The sequence below is a fragment of the Pollicipes pollicipes genome, unplaced genomic scaffold, assembly GCF_011947565.3.
Source record: "Pollicipes pollicipes isolate AB1234 unplaced genomic scaffold, Ppol_2.1 Scaffold_2555;HRSCAF=2994_pilon_pilon_pilon, whole genome shotgun sequence".
Lineage (NCBI taxonomy): Eukaryota > Metazoa > Arthropoda > Thecostraca > Pollicipedomorpha > Pollicipedidae > Pollicipes > Pollicipes pollicipes.
In genome coordinates, this window is record NW_023596136.1 from 20,714,904 (window position 1) to 20,735,245 (window position 20,342).

The 20,342-nt window shown below is 58.9% G+C and overlaps 1 protein-coding gene across 4 annotated transcripts in view; it reads right to left on the reverse strand.

The window, feature by feature from the left end:
* LOC119104277 (echinoderm microtubule-associated protein-like 2) overlaps positions 1-20,342 on the reverse strand; it is a 58,421-nt gene that overhangs the window by 17,923 nt on the left and 20,156 nt on the right. For 2 of the 4 annotated variants that reach the window (XM_037227998.1, XM_037227977.1), the window contains exons 3-4: positions 8,592-8,741; positions 4,567-4,693 (exon numbers count right to left, since the gene is read on the reverse strand). In XM_037227998.1, the coding sequence (XP_037083893.1) occupies positions 4,567-4,693; positions 8,592-8,741 (277 nt within the window). Of the gene's footprint in view, positions 1-4,566; positions 4,694-8,591; positions 8,742-10,607; positions 11,043-16,185; positions 16,203-20,342 lie in introns of those variants that run through there. The other 2 variants (XM_037227990.1, XM_037227984.1) reach the window with 2 other exon arrangements.

Consider the following 20,342-nt stretch of genomic DNA (forward strand, 5'->3'; position numbering starts at 1 on the left):
ACGCGCCCTGGTTTGACTGCCTGCTTTGTCGGACTGGTCTGACAGACTGGGCTATCGAGGGATGAGAACGTTACAGAATATCGGAATCGAAGCCTTCTCTCAGTTAGGTTATGTCTGTCTACCATGTTGCTGCCGGACTGCCTGGGATCGCTTACTCAACCCACATTTACGCCTAGGTGCCAATTCGGCTCTCGTGGTTTTATGCGCCGACACGTACCACATGTGTCACTTTGGTGTCATGGTGGCTGCAGAAACCGGGCTCAGTTCAGCGTATACCCGCGGTTTATCTGTCCAGATGGCGTGCCATTTCATCGGTTCAGTTGTCCGGGCCGTCATTCTTTCGGACGTCACCCGTCACGGAGACACGGTCGAAAGTGACGCTACCGGACGAGGACGGACTTGTTCGCCCAGCAAGCTGCATGCTCGGTGCGCCAGACTGTCCAAACTGCCGAGCTTCCGAGTTTGTAAGAAGCAGCAGGCGCCAGCGGTGGCAACGTACGACCAAAACAGTCTGTCTGCAGGAGGCTGGCCGCCGGATCGCCCGCCAACTTCAACACGCGGTGTCGTGCCACTGGCGCCGCGCGGCCCTGCCGTGCACCGGGCCGCAGATCCCTGACGTTACGCGCCAGACCGCGATCGGCTCCCAGGACCGCTCTCCCTCCGCACGGACCGGCCTCGCGATCTGCTGGCGTTGGGGGGAGGGGGGGGGGGTCGTCTGAGTCCAGCCCTTCAGGCAGCCCGCACAGAGCGAGCGATCTCTGCACCACCGGCCGTGACCAGCGCTTTTGAAGCTAGTCTTCCTTTGTCGGGGCTGCAGCCGGAGGCTTCAGTTTTTACGGCCGGCTGGTCTCAGTCATCACAGCCGCTTCCGTCAAGGTTCGAGAGGTCCTGACCAAGGCGCCTCTCGATTGTGCTGTTGAATGGATGTGTGAGCTGCTCTGGATATCCGCCATTCGTGATGACCTTTGGGGCTTGGTACTAGATTCAGGAACGCCTTGAGTAGCAGATGCAGCCCTAAACGCATGAATGTCAACAAGCTAAATACAAATGCTTTAATCACCTACCGACTGGTCGAACTTGTCACAATGAGCACGGGCACTCATTTGATATAGCATACACGGAACGACCGATAAGTGGAATGGGTGGGCCGACAGCCTGATCGTTAGTTCGGATAACGACAACATTAATCTTCGGCTGGTGTGACAATGCTGTGATTTGTGACGATGTGTGACTTCTTGATCCGTACACTGATTATTTGGGTCTCCGCACGACTGGACTTACCTGGCCACCTTCAGGCGTCATTTAAAACATTTTTGAGCGTCTTCCCCGGGGGCACCAAACTACGCCCCTTCGCGTTTCAGCGAGCTACTTGATGTCACACAGGCTATCAGGAGTTATATCACGTGATATTGCCGCTAGCCAAATGACTGGCACTACTCATGAACTTCTTTACCACTCTGCTGTAGACCCGCCCCGGGAGACCAAAACTTAGGAGGCATGGGAGGGAGGGGGGGGGGGGGCAAGATCTTAAAGGTATTCATTCCAAGACACGCTTTAGACATTGCATTCAGGTTCGGAGAACTGCCCCCCTTCCCGCCGGTGACGGAGCCCACCACGCGCCGTCTCGGTGGTGCCGTGACCCGCACCCGGCAGGAGCCCGTGGGGCCCCGGACCGGGCCCGGCCGACCCCGACACTTCCAAGGCTGTCCGGCGCGAGCCGAGCCATCAGATAACACAATTAACCGTCGTTCGTTTATAGGTCAGGCGCTTACGGCGCGTTCGAGGCGAGCCCGGCGCGCTGGATGTGAGCCCGGCGCGCGCGGTCGGCCGGAGGTCACCTCGCAGACCGTACATGGTGCCCCGGGTCCGGAGGGGGTGGGGGGGGGGGGGGGCGTGCTCCGGCACGGCCACAGGACTGCGGGAGCGGCCGGCGGCAGGCGGCGGTGGAGGCACTGCAGGCAGGTGCAGACAGTCACCATGGCTCCGCCTGGTCTGCTGTGGCCGCGGGGATGTTTTGTGTACGTTTTGGAGGGTTTGGTCACAGCCTGTGCTGTATGCATATCGACTCCGCTCATTTTTGATAGTCTGGATGCGACAGTCCCGGCAAAAACAATACCGCCCTCTTCCTAGCGTCTAACTTGCCTTCACGACCTTGTGGGCATGAAAACCGCAGGTCTCCCCGAGTGGCTCTCAAACAGCAATCCTAAGCGACAAACGTGTACTACGCATTGAAGACGGGATAGCATAGCAAACAAGAAACCCTCGCAACATGGAGATCAGCGTTATTCAGCCGAAGCTTCATTCGAAGGCGAAGGGGGCTCAGAAAATAGAGCGTTCTCAGGAGGAGACGCGACACAGACTCAGACCTGACACCGCACCAGCAGAAGCGCTGGCCATGACGGCAGCCATCACGAGGGGAGTCCGTAAATAATCAATAGTCCTATTTTATCTCTGACGCCTCACACCAATTGGGTCTGTCAAGTATGACGGATGGCTGCTTCAGGCGCCGGGAGCGCCTTAGAGCTCAGTCAGCTTTGCGGAAACGTATCGAGGGCCAAGGACAATGGATGACCAACTAATGTGTTATTTCTCCGACGTCACATATTTTTCGCTGCCAAGATAAGAAGCTGAAGCCCTTGAACAGCAAACGACCAGCTGCCGAGTCGGCCAGTTTATGGACATCAGGAGGACCAGCTGATAGCCAACTGTAGCTGGGTCTAACGGCGTCTCGGAGAGGGCAGAGCACGAAGTCGGCGAGGCCACCGCCGGCCGCGACCACGCCCCAGCCGCGGCCCGCAGCCAGCCGTCACGACATGTCGGCCGAGGAGTGACGGAGCGGGGGCCGGCCGGCCACTGCCTCCCACGGCTCCGTTACATTCTCGCCGTGAGGTTCCCGCTCCCAAACAACACCGGCCGTACACCGCTGCGTGGCGTACGGCCGGGGTACGGCGGAGAGCGCGGAGTTCTGATGGAATCCGCCTGCTCCAAAACCCAGGCGGGACAGCGCGAGTGGCATGTGATAAACGCTGGGCCCAACGTAGCTCAGCCATCTGTAAGAATGGCCAGATTGCTGAGCCTCACGATCGAGTTTTAACGGTGAGCTTATTACGGCGAGTAAGTCTGCTGGGTTTGCTAAAATCCGTGGCTGCGAGTGATGGCGGCAGAGCGTGTGGACCACACCCATTGTTATCAGCCATCTGCACCGAATCACCCCTGCCGCGCCCTTCCGTCGGATTACATCAATGTACCACACGTCGACGTTGTACCAATGTACGGCAGGTATCTGCAGCTCTCGAATAGCAAGCCTTGTTTGTATAAAATCCCCTCAACAGCACAGGAGTCGTCGATGTAATAACTCAAGTTCTCATAGTGGCCGTGGCAAGAATACGTGCAGGCCTAAGACGGCTGAACCACGTCGAATTTATAGCTCAATCCGTTCACGGCCGCCAAGGGCGTGAGTGAGAATAACGAGGCAGCACCCAGCGCCGCAGCAGCTTACGTCACGCTCGAGACACCCGTGACGGCGGTGTTGCCGGCGAGACTGTCGGCCGCCTGGCGCCGTCACCACACGGGAAGCCCATCACATGGCCAGCACCGAGCCGGAGAAGCCCATGATCACACATCACGGATCACGTCACAGGAAAGCAGATACCGAAGCCGGTCCGGGTCGGCGCGGCCTCACAGATCGATGCCGTGTGGCGTGGAACCGGAGAACAGGAGAGGTGTGCGACACGTGCCGGCCGCGCCCTCCGTACTGAGCCACACTAGAAATGTAGCCTGCGCTGACCTCCCCCTCGTGAGCGAATTGCACCGGCGTCTGTTGGTCGTGAGGTGAGCGCTGGCCTCTGGGACGTGTAACCTGTGCTGACCTCCCCCTCGTGAGCGAATTGCACCGGCGTCTGTTGGTCGTGAGGTGAGCGCTGGCCTCTGGGACGTGTAACCTGTGCTGACCTCCCCCTCGCGAGTGTATTGCACCGGCGTCTGTTGGTCGTGAGGTGAGCGCTGGCCTCTGTAGGACGTGTGACCTGTGCTGACCTCCCCCTCACGAGTGTATTGCACCGGCGTCTGTTGGTCGTGAGGTGAGCGCTGGCCTCTGTAGGACGTGTGACCTGTGCTGACCTCCCCCTCGTGAGTGTATTGCACCGGCGTCTGCTGGTCGTGAGGTGAGCGCTGGCCTCTGTAGGACGTGTGACCTGTGCTGACCTCCCCCTCGTGAGTGTATTGCACCGGCGTCTGCTGGTCGTGAGGTGAGCGCTGGCCTCTGTAGGACGTGTGACCTGCGCTGACCTCCCCCTCGCGAGTGTATTGCACCGGCGTCTGTTGGTCGTGAGGTGAGCGCTGGCCTCTGTAGGACGTGTGACCTGTGCTGACCTCCCCCTCACGAGTGTATTGCACCGGCGTCTGTTGGTCGTGTGGCGATCGCTGGCCTCTGTAGGACGTGTGACCTGCGCTGATTTTTGCCAGGAGTGTGATCTGTGCTGACGTCTGCTGAGCGCGTGACCTGCCCTGACCTTTGCTGGGCGGTCATGGGCTGCCGCCTCGGGCTGTTAGCCCTGTCGTACTGACCTCTTCTGGGCGGTCATGGGTCGTCGCCGCGGGCCGTCCGCCCTGTCGTAGCCGCCATGCAGGCCGTTGCCGAGCCGCTGGGGCGAAGGCCGCATCGGGCTCTGCACCGACGTCAGCTTGCTCACGGCTGCCGGGTCACGGGAGGAGACCGATCAGGGGTCGCGAAACACGTCAGTCACGACACTCCTCATGCCGGGTGGGCGGGAGCGTCACGGCGGGGCCACGTCTGCACCAGGTCCAAGACAGGTAGCGTGCCAAATGGCCAGGACATGGATCAGGTATGGGGTGGATGCGGGGACTCCCGCCCAACTCCCGTTCCCACGCGCCTGGTGGTTATTACCACACGGCCTAGACGTCAACCGGGACTGGAAAGCGTAGCAGCCGGGATGAGGGCTCATAGGGTCGCGACGTGGCCAAGATCCGCGTATTTCACGGCCACACGGAGCACCGGTCAGGGGTCAGCGAGGTGGGCCTGGGCACGCGCCGAAAGATACCCTGACCTGAATCAAGATGGAGATCTAGTCATTTGAATACAGGCAGAACCTGACAATGGCAACCGTCGGTTTCTTAAGTGCTCGGCGTACGAATACTATGACGCAACCGAATATTACCAGCGAGGCGTGTAACACCTGGACAATGGAGTCCACTCCGCGCGAGTCGTTCGGTGGTGCCTCACGCGGCGCGCGCGCACGCGGCTGCAGTTTGTACACCAGCAGCTGGAGGTCACGCCGGGGTCAGCGCAGATCACGATGTCACGCTCGAACCCTCCCACCCAGCCGTGTCTGATGGCGGGGAGCGTGACCGGTCAGCGCCCGGCAGGGAGACGGACCCGGCTGGTCATGTCTCCTCTGGTCTGCACAGTTCCATGTCACGGACGCCGAGCGGCAGCCGTGCCTCTCATCGGGGTCGACCGCAGCCCAAAGTCCCTCACCGCTTGTCCAGACCAGCTGGGAGTGGACCAGCGTGAATGAGCTCTTGTGTGCACCTCCTCAAAGTCCGGAGGACTAAAGACACATACGAGTGTGTAACAGTGTATGTGTGTGTGTGTGTAGGAATAGCAGTTTGGACTATGCTGGAATTTAGACACCGCGGTTGGGCTGCCGAAATACATACGACATCGAAATGGTTGACAGATCGCTGCTTTATTTGTTTATGCACATTCCGTGCTTGCGCCATTTCAACCTTAAAGCAGCATGCATGTACAAATCACCAAGACGTGTTGTTACACGCACCAAGCGTTTCAACGTGAACCGTTTTCAACGTTTTCAACGTTTCAACCTTGCCATCCAGATGCAATGCTCGCAAACGTCTCTGCCACTTGAACTATTAACTTCTAGACAACAATGGTGAAAACTAGACTGAAAGCTTCAGTGATAACGATGGAGAGCGACTGCGCTCCAATAGTGACGGGCCTCATCGCGCAAAGAAAGCGTCAACTTCGAAGCCATGACCACCGACGACTGTATCACCACGCCGGAGTGGTCCTAGCACCGGCGGTGCGCCGCTTTCGCCGCATCTAGCCAGGCTATCGTCATCGCCGAGAGAGCGATACTACGCGGTCACACGTGTCAGGCTGACGCGCGTGACCTCTCGGTGCCGCCCAGGGTGGCCCCCTGCACCGTTCAGATTACAGCATGCTTTTCTGTCCGTCACTCGCGTCATGTTTAGAGAGGGCGGATGGCTGCGAAGCGTAGGGGAATGACACACATCTGGATCATGAACTGAATGGCTCTTGAAACTGACCTCAGTTCGGGTACGTCACTTTGAACACTCCGTTTCGCACGCGTCGTTTCAGACATTTCTGGCAACAGAAGTTTTGGATATTTACACCGTTTGGAGGACTATCTACAATTTCCGGAAAACCAAAGTATGTGAACGCAGGTGATGCCAATCCTCATTCTTCTTACCGTACACGCAGCATAACAAATAAGCCTCAGAGGATAAGAATGGCCACGCTCCTCCAACTTTACTCACACCATGACCGATTGAGTAAAACTTGAATAAATAACTCCAGATCACAAGCATCCATCTTCTCCATACGTCACTCTCTGCGAAATCGCGCTCGATATTAAACCAGCCCATCCGCTCCTCTGGTTACAACACAGCACCCACACGCCTCCGCACGCGTCAGTATTATCATATCACATGGTCAAACGCTCCGGGAGGAGAGATCTAATCAGCTGAGGTCAAGGGGCACCATCTGTCAGAGGCCCCCTCCCTTCCGGCGCCGCTGGGAGGGGGGGGGGGGGACGCACCGACGGATCGATGACGGCCCACGTGCCGCGTGACTCCCCGGGGTGGACACATGCTGAGTGTGGTCTCCCACCTGGGTTTGGCACGCACACTAAGGGGACGCGCCGCGAAGAAGCGCGCCTGCAGAAACGGACGAGCTAAGGTTCTCAGTGCTCAGAACACGATGCCTTACCAAATGACCTCAACTCCACGAATGTATGGAATGCGCTGAGAGCAGACATTTAAAGAGAGCCTTCGCGGGCAGAACTTTTTTATCCAATCCACCTACCACCCGTAGGGTAGTGACTAACATTACAAGAGCGCGCTGCCGTAATTTTCCCCAAATATTTACCCAGTCCGTTCCATCGCTCGTTATAAACACGCGGCGCAAATAACCACTGTGTTGGCGCGCCCTTAAAACACAATACCTAACTTTATATGTATGCACTCGCGCGCATTGTCAAGCCGCAAGGGCCTCTTGAATACATCACGGTGCTAGTAAGACACACCTGAGGTTGATAAATCAGGTCACGCAATGCGAGCTCCCAGCTGGTGACACGAAAAAAGGCGGAGACAAGCAAGCATCGGGTACCGCGGGCCCCAGCTGTCTCAGAGCGTGTCTCGCACACGTGACAGGCGGGCAGCGAGACGGACTGGTGCGACCGGGAACGGCGCATCATCACACAGTCACGACCAGAAAAGACGATCTCCACGGCCGCAGCTCCGAAAATGGACAACGGCGCCACCACGCGTGGGGCAAGCGAGGACGGTGGGTAGAGCGACATTTAGGGGAGGGCGGAGACACAGATATCACAAAAGAATGACAAAGAAATAGAAATAAGACATAACTGCTTTGGCCATATGACATAACATTCTTTCAAAGGAGCAATTTCGCAACCGGCTCTAAGGCTAGCCTTCACGGCAGCTATTTCATGAGCGGCAGACAATGGGAGCTTCTGACAGACCATAGATTTCCACCGAATCCCCATCATGGCCATAAGCATGCTGCGACGCAGCAGCTCCGAGACACAACCATGACAGGGCCGAAGTCTTATCCTCATCGGCGCCGATCCCGTAAGAGCTGTGTGCTGGTCTGGGCTGGACAGGCACTTTGATAGTGTGCTCGTGCGCGGGACGGTGGAAAACAATTCGATCGCTGACCCGGTGACCTGCGTGTGAACACCTGGCGCACAACGTCGCGGGGGTCATGTCAAGTGCAGCACGACCTCGTGAGTCTGCCGCGGGCTTCAAAGGAGCCCTCCTAAATCATTTTCCCCGCGGCAAACCCCAATGGAATTGAACGTCACTTGCGTCGGCTCATGCCTCACCGGCCAGTGTACGGACCGGCCGGCGGCGGCGGTGACTGGGTGGGGCTCCCGCGAGACAGGGGTCGTTATCTGCCACTCCACCTGCACTCGTCGTCAAAATACGATCGGGCCCAACGGAGTCCAATGGGGCTTCAGCCAGCCTAGCCATGCGATTTCCTCCCGCTGCGCAGTGAGCAGCCACGCGACGGAGTGTCTCCGTTCGCCGGGGGCAGCATGTGTCACGAGTATTCAACTCTGTTCTTAGCCAAGTCATGTGCATACATTACACGGTTCAAAACGGAGGCTTGCTCGAAGTGTAGAACCGCAGAACATACTTTCAGTAAGGCCATTTTCAGAGTGGAATTCACTACCATTTGTACGAGAACGCCTTTTAGTTGAACACGCGTCTCGGAACAGACGATGCGACTTTCCTTCTTTGAGGGCGCCCCTCGTGCTCCAGCCCCTGAGCCTGAGTGGTGCACTGACCTCGAGCGCCGTCCACCACGTTCAGTCGCCGCTGAAGGTCAGCCACCGTCGATTTGAGGAAGGTGATCTCGTCCTGCTGGTCCCGCACCAGCTTCTCCAGGTCAAACACACGCAGCGGCAGCGCCGCCCCCTCCGCCTCCAGCATCTCATCTGCGGTGCGCATCACGGTGGGGTCACATCACAATGGGGTCACATCGCTGTGGTGACACATCACGGTGGAGGTACATCACGGTGGTGGCACATCACGGTGGTGGTATATCGCGGTGGTGGCATATCACGATGGTGGCGCATCGCGGTGGTGGTACATCACGGTGGTAGTGCATCGCGGTGGTGGTATATCACGGTGGTGGCACATCACGCTAGTGGCACATCACGGTGGTGGTACATCACGGTGGTAGTGCATCGCGGTGGTGGTATATCACGGTGGTGGCACATCACGCTAGTGGCACATCACGGTGGCGGCATATCGCGACGGTAGTGCATCGCGGTGGTGGTATATCACGGTGGTGGCACATCACGCTAGTGGCACATCACGGTGGCGGCATATCGCGACGGTAGTGCATCGCGGCAGCACCTGACGACGTGGCGGCCGCAGGTGGCCGCCACCAGGACATGTCAGCACTGCTAAAATGATACTACAACTCGTGCTCCTTCATATTTTAAACCGTCCCGAACTCAGCGTGGCCTCACTGCTGGGACATCAGTCGTGGCAACGGATTGCCATGGGTCCCGAATAACAGGATGCTACGCATACTTAGATATTGCTTTGATGTAAGCGGACACGCTTTTGACGTGCTGACTGAAGCATAGCCTAAGTTAAGTTATGAAGCCACGCACACCTCACATATTGGCGGGCGGTATTGCGTCACTACCCACGACGAAGGCACGCGTGCCGTATGCACGACAGTGACGCCGCCATCAGCCGCGCGGCCCAGCCTCCGCGGCAGGGGAGGCGCCCGTCACCACGGCACGACCTTGACACGCGTCACAGCCGGCGGACTCGTTATCGGCGCCCCGCCGCCGTCGACACGGAGCAGCGCCGCCCACCGACGGACCGATCAGGGCTGGCGCCCACGCGCCGGCCGGTCACGTGACCTTCCGGCTCGCCGTCTAGACCGCGGCCGGCCGCGGCCCTGGCGAGCGATCGCTCGTCCCCCAGCAGGGAGTCGCCGGGAATAGCGCGGTGTGACAGTGGCTATTATGCACGCCGTGAGTCGACCGGGAACGCTATTTTAGACCGGTATCGCGCTTAAAAAGGCGTTTAGAAGAAGAGGGCAGAGGCGGAAAGACGGCAGCGTGGCGGAAGGACGTAAATGTGTATAGCAAAGTCACGCTGACTTTGTCAGGTGTTGGCGTGGTAACTATTGACATAATGCGAGATAGAAGATGAAATTTAATGTCTTCCACAGCGCACAAAGAGTCCACAACAGCCACATTTGTCTCATACTGTCGGATGTACTATCAGTAGGCATTCTTGGAACAGTCGCAAAATTTCGCAGGCTTAAGCGCATGTGACGGACATCCTAATCATGACCTTTTTCGAGGCATGGGATGCAATTGCATTTCCAGCATTTCATCGGGAAGTTGACATCACGCCTCTGACACGGGATGAATGTTTTATATATATATATATATATATATATATATATATATATTATATGTAGCTCGAGTTTAGAAAATATAATCCGGAAATCGGGTTAACTTCCACTCCACGAAGGGAGTTCCCAGCCAACTCTTCGAACTATAAACCAAACCTTTTTCGAGACATGGGATGCAATTGCATTTACAGCATTTCATCGGTAAGTTGACATCACGCCTCTGACACGGGATGAATGTTTTATATATATATATATATATATATATATATATATTATATGTAGCTGGAGTTTAGAAAATATAATCCGGAAATCGGATTAACTTCCACTCCACGAAGGGAGTTCCCAGCCAACTCTTTCGAACTATAAACCAAGTAGGAACTGATGTATGACAACTATTATCTGCCAGATTTGTGCTTACGCCAGGATTTGGTGACGTTGAGGTGATTTCCATGGCTCTTGGACATAATGGCCCACTTCCGTTCCACTAGTTCAGCGCGGGGACAGACACCTTGCCGAAGCTGGAGGTCACGCCGCGTCCCGGCCGCTGATGATTCCCTCGCTTGGAGGCGCCTATTCACTCAGTGGCGCATCCTCAGCACTTCCCACGAGCTCGTCCTCTGCGCTCGGAGACAGCCTCTTGATGGTCCACGGCGCCGTGCGCACCGCCGTCGCACCAGCCCAAGCATCACTGCCGCCGGGCCCCGTCCTGTCGAACACACCCTTCGCCATGGCGGCCGTCTCACGGGGGACCTGCCACTCTCGGCTGGCTCGCAGGCCCCGTCGGTTCTCGGAGCCTGCCGCCGCCGAGACGTACCGCCCAGTGTGCGAGCTCGCGTCAGTGGGCTCGCGGCTCCGTGACACAACACCCGCCCCAGCACAGCCGGCCCACGGCACTGAAGCCAGCGTGATCGCCACAGATGCGCCGGCAAAACACGGCACGGCACGCCCGGCCGTCTGCCATATGGTCCGGCTGCATAAACATTGCAGCCGGCGGCCGGGCGGCGCGCCAGTCAGCGCACTGTGCAGGGACGCGGCGGGACAGGAGACAGGGACGGCGGGACAGCGGGACAGGGGACAGGGACACAGAGCGTTACCGTGACGGTACAGGCGGCGGAGACGCGCCGGGACAAGACACGGGGACGCAACGCACCGAGACAGCGGAGGACCGGGACGACGGGACAGCGAGACGGGGACAGGGGATACAGGCGGCGGAGGTGACTGCGGGACAGGGACAGGGACGGCGGACAGGGACGGTGGGACAGCGAGACAGGATATCGGGTTGGACCGGTGGGATATGTTGAGGAGATCGAGACAGCAGGCCAAGTTGATGGAAACGGACCAGCGGAATAAAGTCATGGGAAAGGAACTGTGACACAACAACAGGGTAACGGACCAGGACAGGATGGTGCACCTGGACATGCCGGTGGATTGAGGCGAAGAATGGGATGGCAGGCCAGCGAATCAGGACATCACGAAGGGGACATAATGGAAAGTGGTCAAGACGACACGGCTGGGAACTGGCACGATACAGCGGCAAGTGAACATGTTTATGGGTCTCGAGCACAGAGTGGCCGCCAGGCAGCTAGAGCGGACAGGGCGAAGGCTGGGATGCGGAGCAGAGTGGACGGGCTGGGAACTGATGTCATGAAACTAACAGCGGAACAGAGAGGGTCGATCTCACAAGTGGCAGGAGTGTTATGGGAGCGTACAGTGGCTGTACAGCGATTGTGAAGATGTTTTGGTTAAGCCAAGCCGTTTTGGTACACCTAATGGTCATGATTACTAACGTGTCCTGCCCCGCTTTGTCTAGATACGCCCCTGAATGGGCCGCGAGCGCCCCGTCCACCCTCTGATGAGGCCGCCAGCGGGCTGCCCACCTCAGCCCGCGTCCCGCCTGCCACCTCTTCCCCACCCGCCGTCCGCTGACGGGGCGACGACGGGCCGCCGCAGACGCCGTGATTGGGAGTGACGTGAAGAAGAGGGCACGCGCGCCAGCGTCCGCACTGCACACGCACAGCCCAGCCGCGCGGCGCCCGACCGGAAGTGCGTCCCACACGCGCCCCGGTAATCTGCTCCGCTCGGCGGCGGACACGGAGGCGTGCCGGTGCGGCCCCCTCCGAGATGCAGCATCCCACTCAGAGCTACAGCGGTACCTCCAGCCCGGGAGAGAGGTGATTAGTCAGACGAAAGGAGCCCGGTGTCGCGGCGACGGCGCGGGCAGTTCTGCAGCCGGCACACAGCAGCCACAATGACACGACTCTCGTGCAACGGAGCTCGGATACGATAAGATCTTTGAGCTGCATTTGCGTTGGCTGGTGAGCTTCTAGACTAAGTCTCACAAATTTGAGCTAATGAATAAGGAAATGGCTCACGCCGAAATCCCAGTCGGTATGCATTTATGGTTGCTATCACCTATAAGTTGCTTTTGGACATCTCAGTTATATGAAATACTTCACCTTGTAAAGATCCCATCAAGCGCTTTCCAGCGTTTGTCCTAACACAGAGTCCTCAAAAGCTGCGTCTTCGGTTCAGACATCTGTCACTCACACAGCCGGTGTTTTTCCCCGCATCAAAAAGCCGGCGCACAAGGCCGTTCACTACCATTCTGCTCACGTCCGCCGGCTCCGAACGACTCTCCCACGGCGGAGACGGCGGCCTACGCCGCCGGCAGCGCCTCTGAGGCAACTTGCCGTCCCATCGCGCCGCCGGCTGCCGCCAAACCCGCGCCGAGCGGCGCGACTGGCGCGGCTGGCCCGGCGCGCCACGATCGGCGTCGTTCCAGCCCGCCGCGCCGCGATTGCCGTCGTTACGGCCGAGCATGGCCACCGGCGTCGCGGAGTGCTCCCAGCGCGCGGTAGGCGAGCGGAGCGCGGCGACGGGGTATTGCCACACGCCGCCCCGTCTAGTCTGGTGCGGTCTGGTCTGTGGGATCACCAGTCACGTGTGGGGCAATGAAGCTGGCCCAGGTACCGGTCCAGTCGGTCAGAATGTGGGGCTTCTAGCGCCCCGATGTGACGAGCTTAGGCTCGGGGCCGGACATTGCGGAGCTGCCGGGCCGATCATGTCAATGGTGGAACATATTGCTACGTGGTAAGTACACAACACCCGTGGTTGCTGTGGTATGCGATTACTGATGACCAGTCATCCCAGCACAGTTTATATCCCACAGCTAATTCAGCCGAAAACAATGCACTTCTCCGCGTCCCGCTCAAGTGCAAGGTCACTCTGCACGAAAGCCGTAAATTACAGCCTTTGCCTTCACCTCACCAGACCTCATGGGACCCACGGTGAGGCAGCAGACGACGGTGCACGGTTCGTCGCAGAGCACGTCAGGGGCGTGCCCGAGCGTGTCGGGCGCGTGCAGACCATCATCAGACGGGCGGCACACGGCGCCGGCCCGGGCCGGGCCAGTCATGCCGCGGCGGTGCTGCAATCCGCGCCGCTTCCGGGCGCCTGGGGGCGGGGCGGGCCGCGGCGGAGGCGGGCGACGGTGTGTCGGGAGACGAGGTACGAAAAGCGTGGCAGGGAGCGGACGGTGGAGGTGTGGCGGTCTGGACAGCTCGGGCCGTCCGGGCAGTGGAATGCCAGGCATCCTCGGCAGCCAAACAGAGTCTGAACATCACAACAGCCAACGGCCAAAATATCCGAAACCCCGGATACATGTTGCAAAACATCTCAGAAACTCTGGAAACCTTGGGCGTTCCAGGGCCGCTAGCTTCGGACTTCTTTACGCACGGCGGTGCCTACACTGGGCCTCCCCGTCCAGCACGGGCCAGGGAACGAGGCCCGGCCAGGCACCACAGCGGCGCTGGAGCAGCGCGCTGCACAGACCGTCCCATTGTTCGCACGTCGTGACGCGTCGCCACGCGCCGCACGTCCGGCACGTGCAGCCGTCGGAGTCACGCTGGAGGCCTTCTGGAGCGGGGCGCACGGTCTTTGCAGGACGGTCACGGCAATTAGGTAATTAGCTGGCTCGACACACAGGCTGCGCGGCAGGCCAACTCAGGACATTGGAGGTGGTCTATCTACAAGGCGACCGTGATGCCGAGTCATCGAGAACACACATTCCGACAAGCAATGAAGCGGAACATTAACCATGCCTGGAGTGGAGTATTCCAACAGTAAGCGATTTGATGAACCTGCCGCATGGAGCCATAACTAGCCGTTGGGAGGAATGAAGTGCTGAAGTGGAGAGCTTGCAGAGGATTAACCGCCGCTTCTCCGCGCTGCCGGCCCGTGTTAAGTGCCAGCTGACCCCGTCACCGGACGTGTAGCGGTGCCTCGCTATCGCAGGATCTGCCGACACGCATGGCGCGAGCAGGAGCCGTGCTCAGTCAGCTGTGAAAACGGCCGGGCCCACCGTCCCGTCGCGGTCGGCCCGGCCGGCCCTGCGTGAGGCGTCCATCAATCGGCGGCCCCCGAGCGGGACGGGCGTCGCTGGGCGCCGGCGTCGCTTCCTGGAGCCCGGCTGAGCACGTGGACATTGGCGAAGCTCGTCGCAAGCGGCGTGGCGAGTGGGGACGCTCTCCTCAGTGGTGGACGTTCGGCGCGGGGCGCCCACATGCACTCACTCGCCCGTCACTAAACCACGGCGGCGAGCGAGCCGACGGCTCCGGCGTCTGCTTCTGCCTCAGTGCAAGCGACAAGCTACGTCAATATCGCTGCAGCAGGGCGCACAGAATGGAGCGGTACACGGTGGATTGTGCAAGGCGGTCCCTCGTCGCCCTAACACTCCACCTCCATATGCCGTGACTATCGCCAGCCTCGACGGGCCTTTACCGCGGCTGCTGCAGGTCTGTTGCCCGAATAACGCGGGCGTTCCTATCGTTATACGGCCGCTCTGTCCACAGCCAGCACGTATCTGGTCGATGGCGCTCGACCACGTCTGCTGCACATGTCTGGTTTGCTTGGCCGGGTCGGGTACGGCATCGTGCAGCGGATCAGCCCGTGAACGGGACGCGGGGTTTGTCGGCGGCGTTCGAAGTGCGCGCCAGCACGAGGCGCTACCGTCATCAGCTGAGCAGCCGTCCGTCTGACTGCACGCATCCACCCCCAGCCTGCATGGATCTACACGGGTCAGACTCGCTCTCGTCTTTGTGGATGGTTGGATACAGTGTGACGATGGAATACCAAGTTGTTCTTCGCCTTGATTACAATGAATACAAAATACATTGATGGTATCAGGTACTTCTCGCAATATGAACGCGAGTCTAGCTGGTTACTGGTGGCAGTGGAGTGTAGAGAGCCAGGGCCTGTTCCTTCTGCGCGGTGTTTACCTCCGCCTTTGGCCTACCATCAGATCCAGGTAAACCATCGCTCCCGGACTACTGCTGGAATCTCACTCCACAAGCGCGATATCGCATCAGTGTGGCAATGCAGCCTGATGCGATCCAGTATCAAGACATCACGACCATGTGCAACGGTCTGAGGAGATCACACCCGGTGATCTTGACAGTGGTCTCGCCGGTGGCATCTCGATGACGGTTTAGCACGACATCGAAATAAAGATATCGACACAAATGTTCGAGTTTTTTGCACCAGCTTCGTCTTAACCTACGGTCACGACAAAGACCCGGTCGCACAGCACCAACAACGTTCTCGAAACGTTTCTTCTGATGCCGCCAGCGCGATAAAGCTGTTATTTCCTACACCGACCGAAGATTTGCACGTAACTGGCACCCGGCGCTGACCAAACGACCAGCTCGGACAAGAAACGATGACCTCTCGCCACACTTCTCACGACAGCACGATCAGCACCCAGCCGGGTCCCCAGTCCAACCACGTGCTTCGGCACGAGACCTCACGGCGCGTCGTGAGCACCAGGCCGGGGCTCTGCCCATGTAGAGTGCCCGGGGCGTGTCACCGGCCACGGCCTCACGACAGCACGCACGCCCCACACCGTCCACGTCCAAGCGCGTCACAGCCACCGGCCCCGGACAGCGGTCACCCGGCACCGCGCACCCCCACCCCACAGGCAGGGCCGCAGCGTCGCGCACCACCCAGCGTCGAGCCGCCGACCCGACTGGCGACCCGTCGTCTTCGACGATCGATCCTCCGACGAGAACACGTGCGCACCGCCGGCTGGCACACGTGTGTGACTCCACGCGAACGGGAGGGGTGTGTAGTGACCCGCCTCCCGTCAGCAAAGCAGCCCGTCCGAAAAATGACGCTGGCGCAGAGGCTAAAAGCGGAAGGAGTCCGGTATTCGCGGGGTCGTCGGGGACGCCGGGCGAGCTCGTCGTCGGCGGTTCGCTCCGTCAGGCCGGCAGCAGAGATCACTATCACAACACACCCGGCGCTGCACGCTGATCGATAAATTAGCCGGATTTAATGGGCCAGCCGCCGACTGACAGAGTTGTCAGCCCACACCCGACCAATTACGCCTACCAGTTCTGGTAGATCTGAATACGACAGAGGTGTGAGTGCACCAGCCAGGATGGAGGCAGGCCAGTTACCTTCTTAGTGTTAGAAATATGCATGGCTCATGTGATCAGTGCACAGCACAGCTTCTGCACTGGTCTGCTTTATTCATTTCATGAACGGCAAGGATTGTCAAGCTCCTTCCCTTTCTTGCTTTATCAATACCGTGTTGGTTGCCTATGATTGAGCGCTCCGCAAGAGCACATTCTCTTTAAGCACGGACTCAGCCAGTTACGTGCTCCTACTTAGAGCTAACCTAGTTTTGATGTCACGGAATACACTTCCTGTGACATTTTACGCCGTGCCGGGCCTCGGGAAAAATGACGCCGCGGGCCTCCGACCGGTTGACGTTAGTGAGCAGCGAGAACAGTCCAGACGAGCCTCTGACCACTAACCGCGGCAGCGCTGGGAGCTGCGGTCACCAGCCTAACCGGAGCAAAACTGGGGGGTTACATTCTCCTGCCTGAGGACACGAACACGGACGCGGACACGGACACGACACGGACACGGACACGGACACGGACACGGACACCTAAGCTTTTCTCCCACGGAAATCCTTGGCAGCCCTTCGTTTGCGTTGATAACCGGAGGTTAATGCAGCCTCCTTTTACTTCAACTGTTAGTGTGGCGGGCACACAGCTTTGGACACACGTGGCATTTGTACGCATGCTTCATACAGACATACCGGCTGAGACGGAAACATGCCAAGAATTTGGCATGTCTTCAGTAGAGCTTTTGTGAGCAAGCATGCTGTTTCTTAAAGGCATGGGCGATGCATTCAAGCCAACCAGAAAGCATGAATTGTAGACGGTGAGGGTATCCTTGGATGACCGGGATTGGACGCTTGCGGTAAATCACGTGATGTTTCTGGAAAAGCTTCACAGCGGATGTAGCCGATAAAGGCTGTTTTAATGAAGTACGTGAGTCAGCACCACACCAAGGGCAGATTGGAGGGCGCCAAAAACCACACCAGAGCCACCAATCTTCATAAAGCGGAACACGTTTCCTCATGGAGCGTAATTTGGTAAGCGCGACTATTTGTAAATCAGGCACCAACACCAGCCGCTGCGGCGGAGGCGGCACCGGTAGCGTCGCCTGAGCTGCTTTGTCTGCCGCTGCCGGGCCTCGGTGGCGACTGCCAGCACGACACCCCTCGCGCACAGGAGCAGCCGTGTCGGCAGCCCTCTCGAACCGAGACGGTGAACGAAGCCTGCCGCGGCTGACTGGGCGCCTGAGCCCGACCCAGCTGGCTTCTCCGCCGCGGGTGTGACGGCAGACCGACAGCCGGCCGGTCCGCCGGTCCGCCGTCCGCGGTCCGCCGCCCGCCACCCGTCACCCGACGCTCGACGTCCGCCGTCCGCCGCCCGTCGGTCCGCCGTCCGCGGTCCGCCGCCCACCACCCATCACCCGACGCTCGACGTCCGCCGTCCGCCGCCCGTCGGTCCGCCATCCGCGGTCCGCCGCCCACCGGTGCGCCGCCCAGCGCCCGGTGCCCGGCGGCAGGACCGGCCACCACCACCGCTCGTCTGAGCTCTGTCCGCTTCACTCGAACTCTGTGGCCGACCCGAACACCAGCGGCTGAATCGTGATCCGCTGGGAGGAGACGGGTCGTTTGCCGCCCGCACAAGCGATTGGCAGCACATTTTCAGAGCGATCTCACCCAAGGCCGGCGCATACCCGTCGTCTACTCTCACAGCGAGCGACTTTCCCAGCGTCTGCTTGTCATCAGCGGGCGAATACGACGCAACCTCCTGTCGGCAGGCCAGGCTGTGGTAACCGCACCTTTCGTTCCCGGGGTAATGGCCGGTGTCGGTGATGTCATACCGTGACGTCGCCCGGTTTGGACGCGTTTTGGTGCGCCTATCGACAGCTTGAGAATGACAAGCATTGCAGTGTTGCAATCACCCGTAAACTAAACTAAAAAGGAGTGCTGTGAGAGGAATAGTGAGACGACGGGGAAAACATTTGCAGGGAGTCTGTCAGGATCGAAAGTGATACGGGTAATCTTGAACGTAAAGTTGCAGAGTAGATTTTATTGAGACTGCGTTCTGACATAATATAACCCCAGTGGTCTTATAGGTCATCATGACACCCAGATGCGAGTGCTTGCGTCCCCGATTTCTTACTTGGCGACGTAGGCAGTGATACTTCTATTCGAATCGGCAAAAGAAAATTATGAAAACACTTCCTATGAAGAGGCAGAAGAAGCCCAACATCCTTCACATTCCACCTCATACCGTTGCGTCTGCGCCAAGAGACGAGTGACGTATGGTCTAATGCAGTTGGCTCCCAATGTCAGACAGGGTATCGTGATCCGTTTGAGCAGTTGGCCGGAGCGGACCGTGCCGGGCCGGACGCAGTGGGGGGGAGGGGGGGGGGGGGGAGGGGAGGGGCAGAGGGGAGCGCCGGTTTGGCGCCCGGACGTCCGACATACCGTATCTAATCCAGCGGACGCATACGGCACTCTGTATTGGCCTTTTATCAACGAGAGATATGCTCTTATCAGCTGACAAGTACGCAGTGTCCTTGCAAAGTGCCGAAGATTTGCAATGCCACCTTGCAGCTTGATAAAGATTCTCGTTGGAACTGTGGGTAACGGTTCGCTGCCGTGGTCAAGTGGCAGTTGAGGGCAGCGGTGAGGGGACAGTGAGTCCAACTTCGGTAAACAACTGCGTTGGCCCAAGGCGCTCCATGGTAAAAGCGCGATTTCCAACGTCATTTATCCGTGCCCAAATTTCGGAAGCCCCTGCACTCCTGGTGACAGTTCGGCTTATGTCAGAGTGTGTTCTTTCCAGGCCCTGGATGGGAGAACGGCGAGAAAAATCCCTTCGTTGCGTTTACATATAATTGCGTCAGATGCGTGCCGTGGCAGTCATTGTTGGCTGAAGCCTGGCGTGAATCAAGATCGACTAGGTAATTTTTCCGCTTGCTGCCATAGCCACTTGGTTTGAAGGCGATATCAAACGTTTCCCACAGCAATCAGCCACGAATGTTAGGTGCCGACGCACGGCGTGGTATCACAACGATGTCTGATTGCAAAATGACAGCTATCTAAGCTGTGTGATGGAGGGCACCACGAGCTAATTGTTCATCACTGTTTGGTCGCAGCCATGGAGCCAGAGACAAAGCCCCACGCATCTATTAACTCTTCGTCTACATACCTGATTACCTGACCTTCCTCCTCCATACCTGACATTTCTCCGTACCATGGCCTGACCACTCAGACGAGCCCGATCCCCTCAGTGGAGCCGGGACCGGACCGGACCGGGTCTGCGGTGGGCGCAGCAAACGCGTCCGGTTCCCACGCCGCGTGACGACGCGGGACGGAGGCTCCACGCCGCGTGCGTGCGATGCGCCGCGGCTGTGGCGCTGGACGAGAGCGTGCGACGCGCCACGGCTGTGGCGCTGGACGAGAATGCGCGACGCGCCGCGGCTGTGGCGCTGGACAAGAGCGTGCGACGCGCCGCGGTTGGGGCGCTGGACGAGAGCGTGCGACGCGCCACGGCTGTGGCGCTGGACGAAAGCATGAGCTGGACGAGAGCACTGAGACGGACCGACCGAGCGTGGCATACGCGGCCCGACCGACCGTAGGGCATCCGATGGAGTGCGGGAACCCCAGGAGGAACATAAAGCGAACTTCTGGGTCGGTAACCACCGGCTGCATGCCTCACTCATGGAAGTGGAGCCCGGTGCCTGAGCTGGCGTTGGGTATCGGCCGGAAGCTGAAGTACGT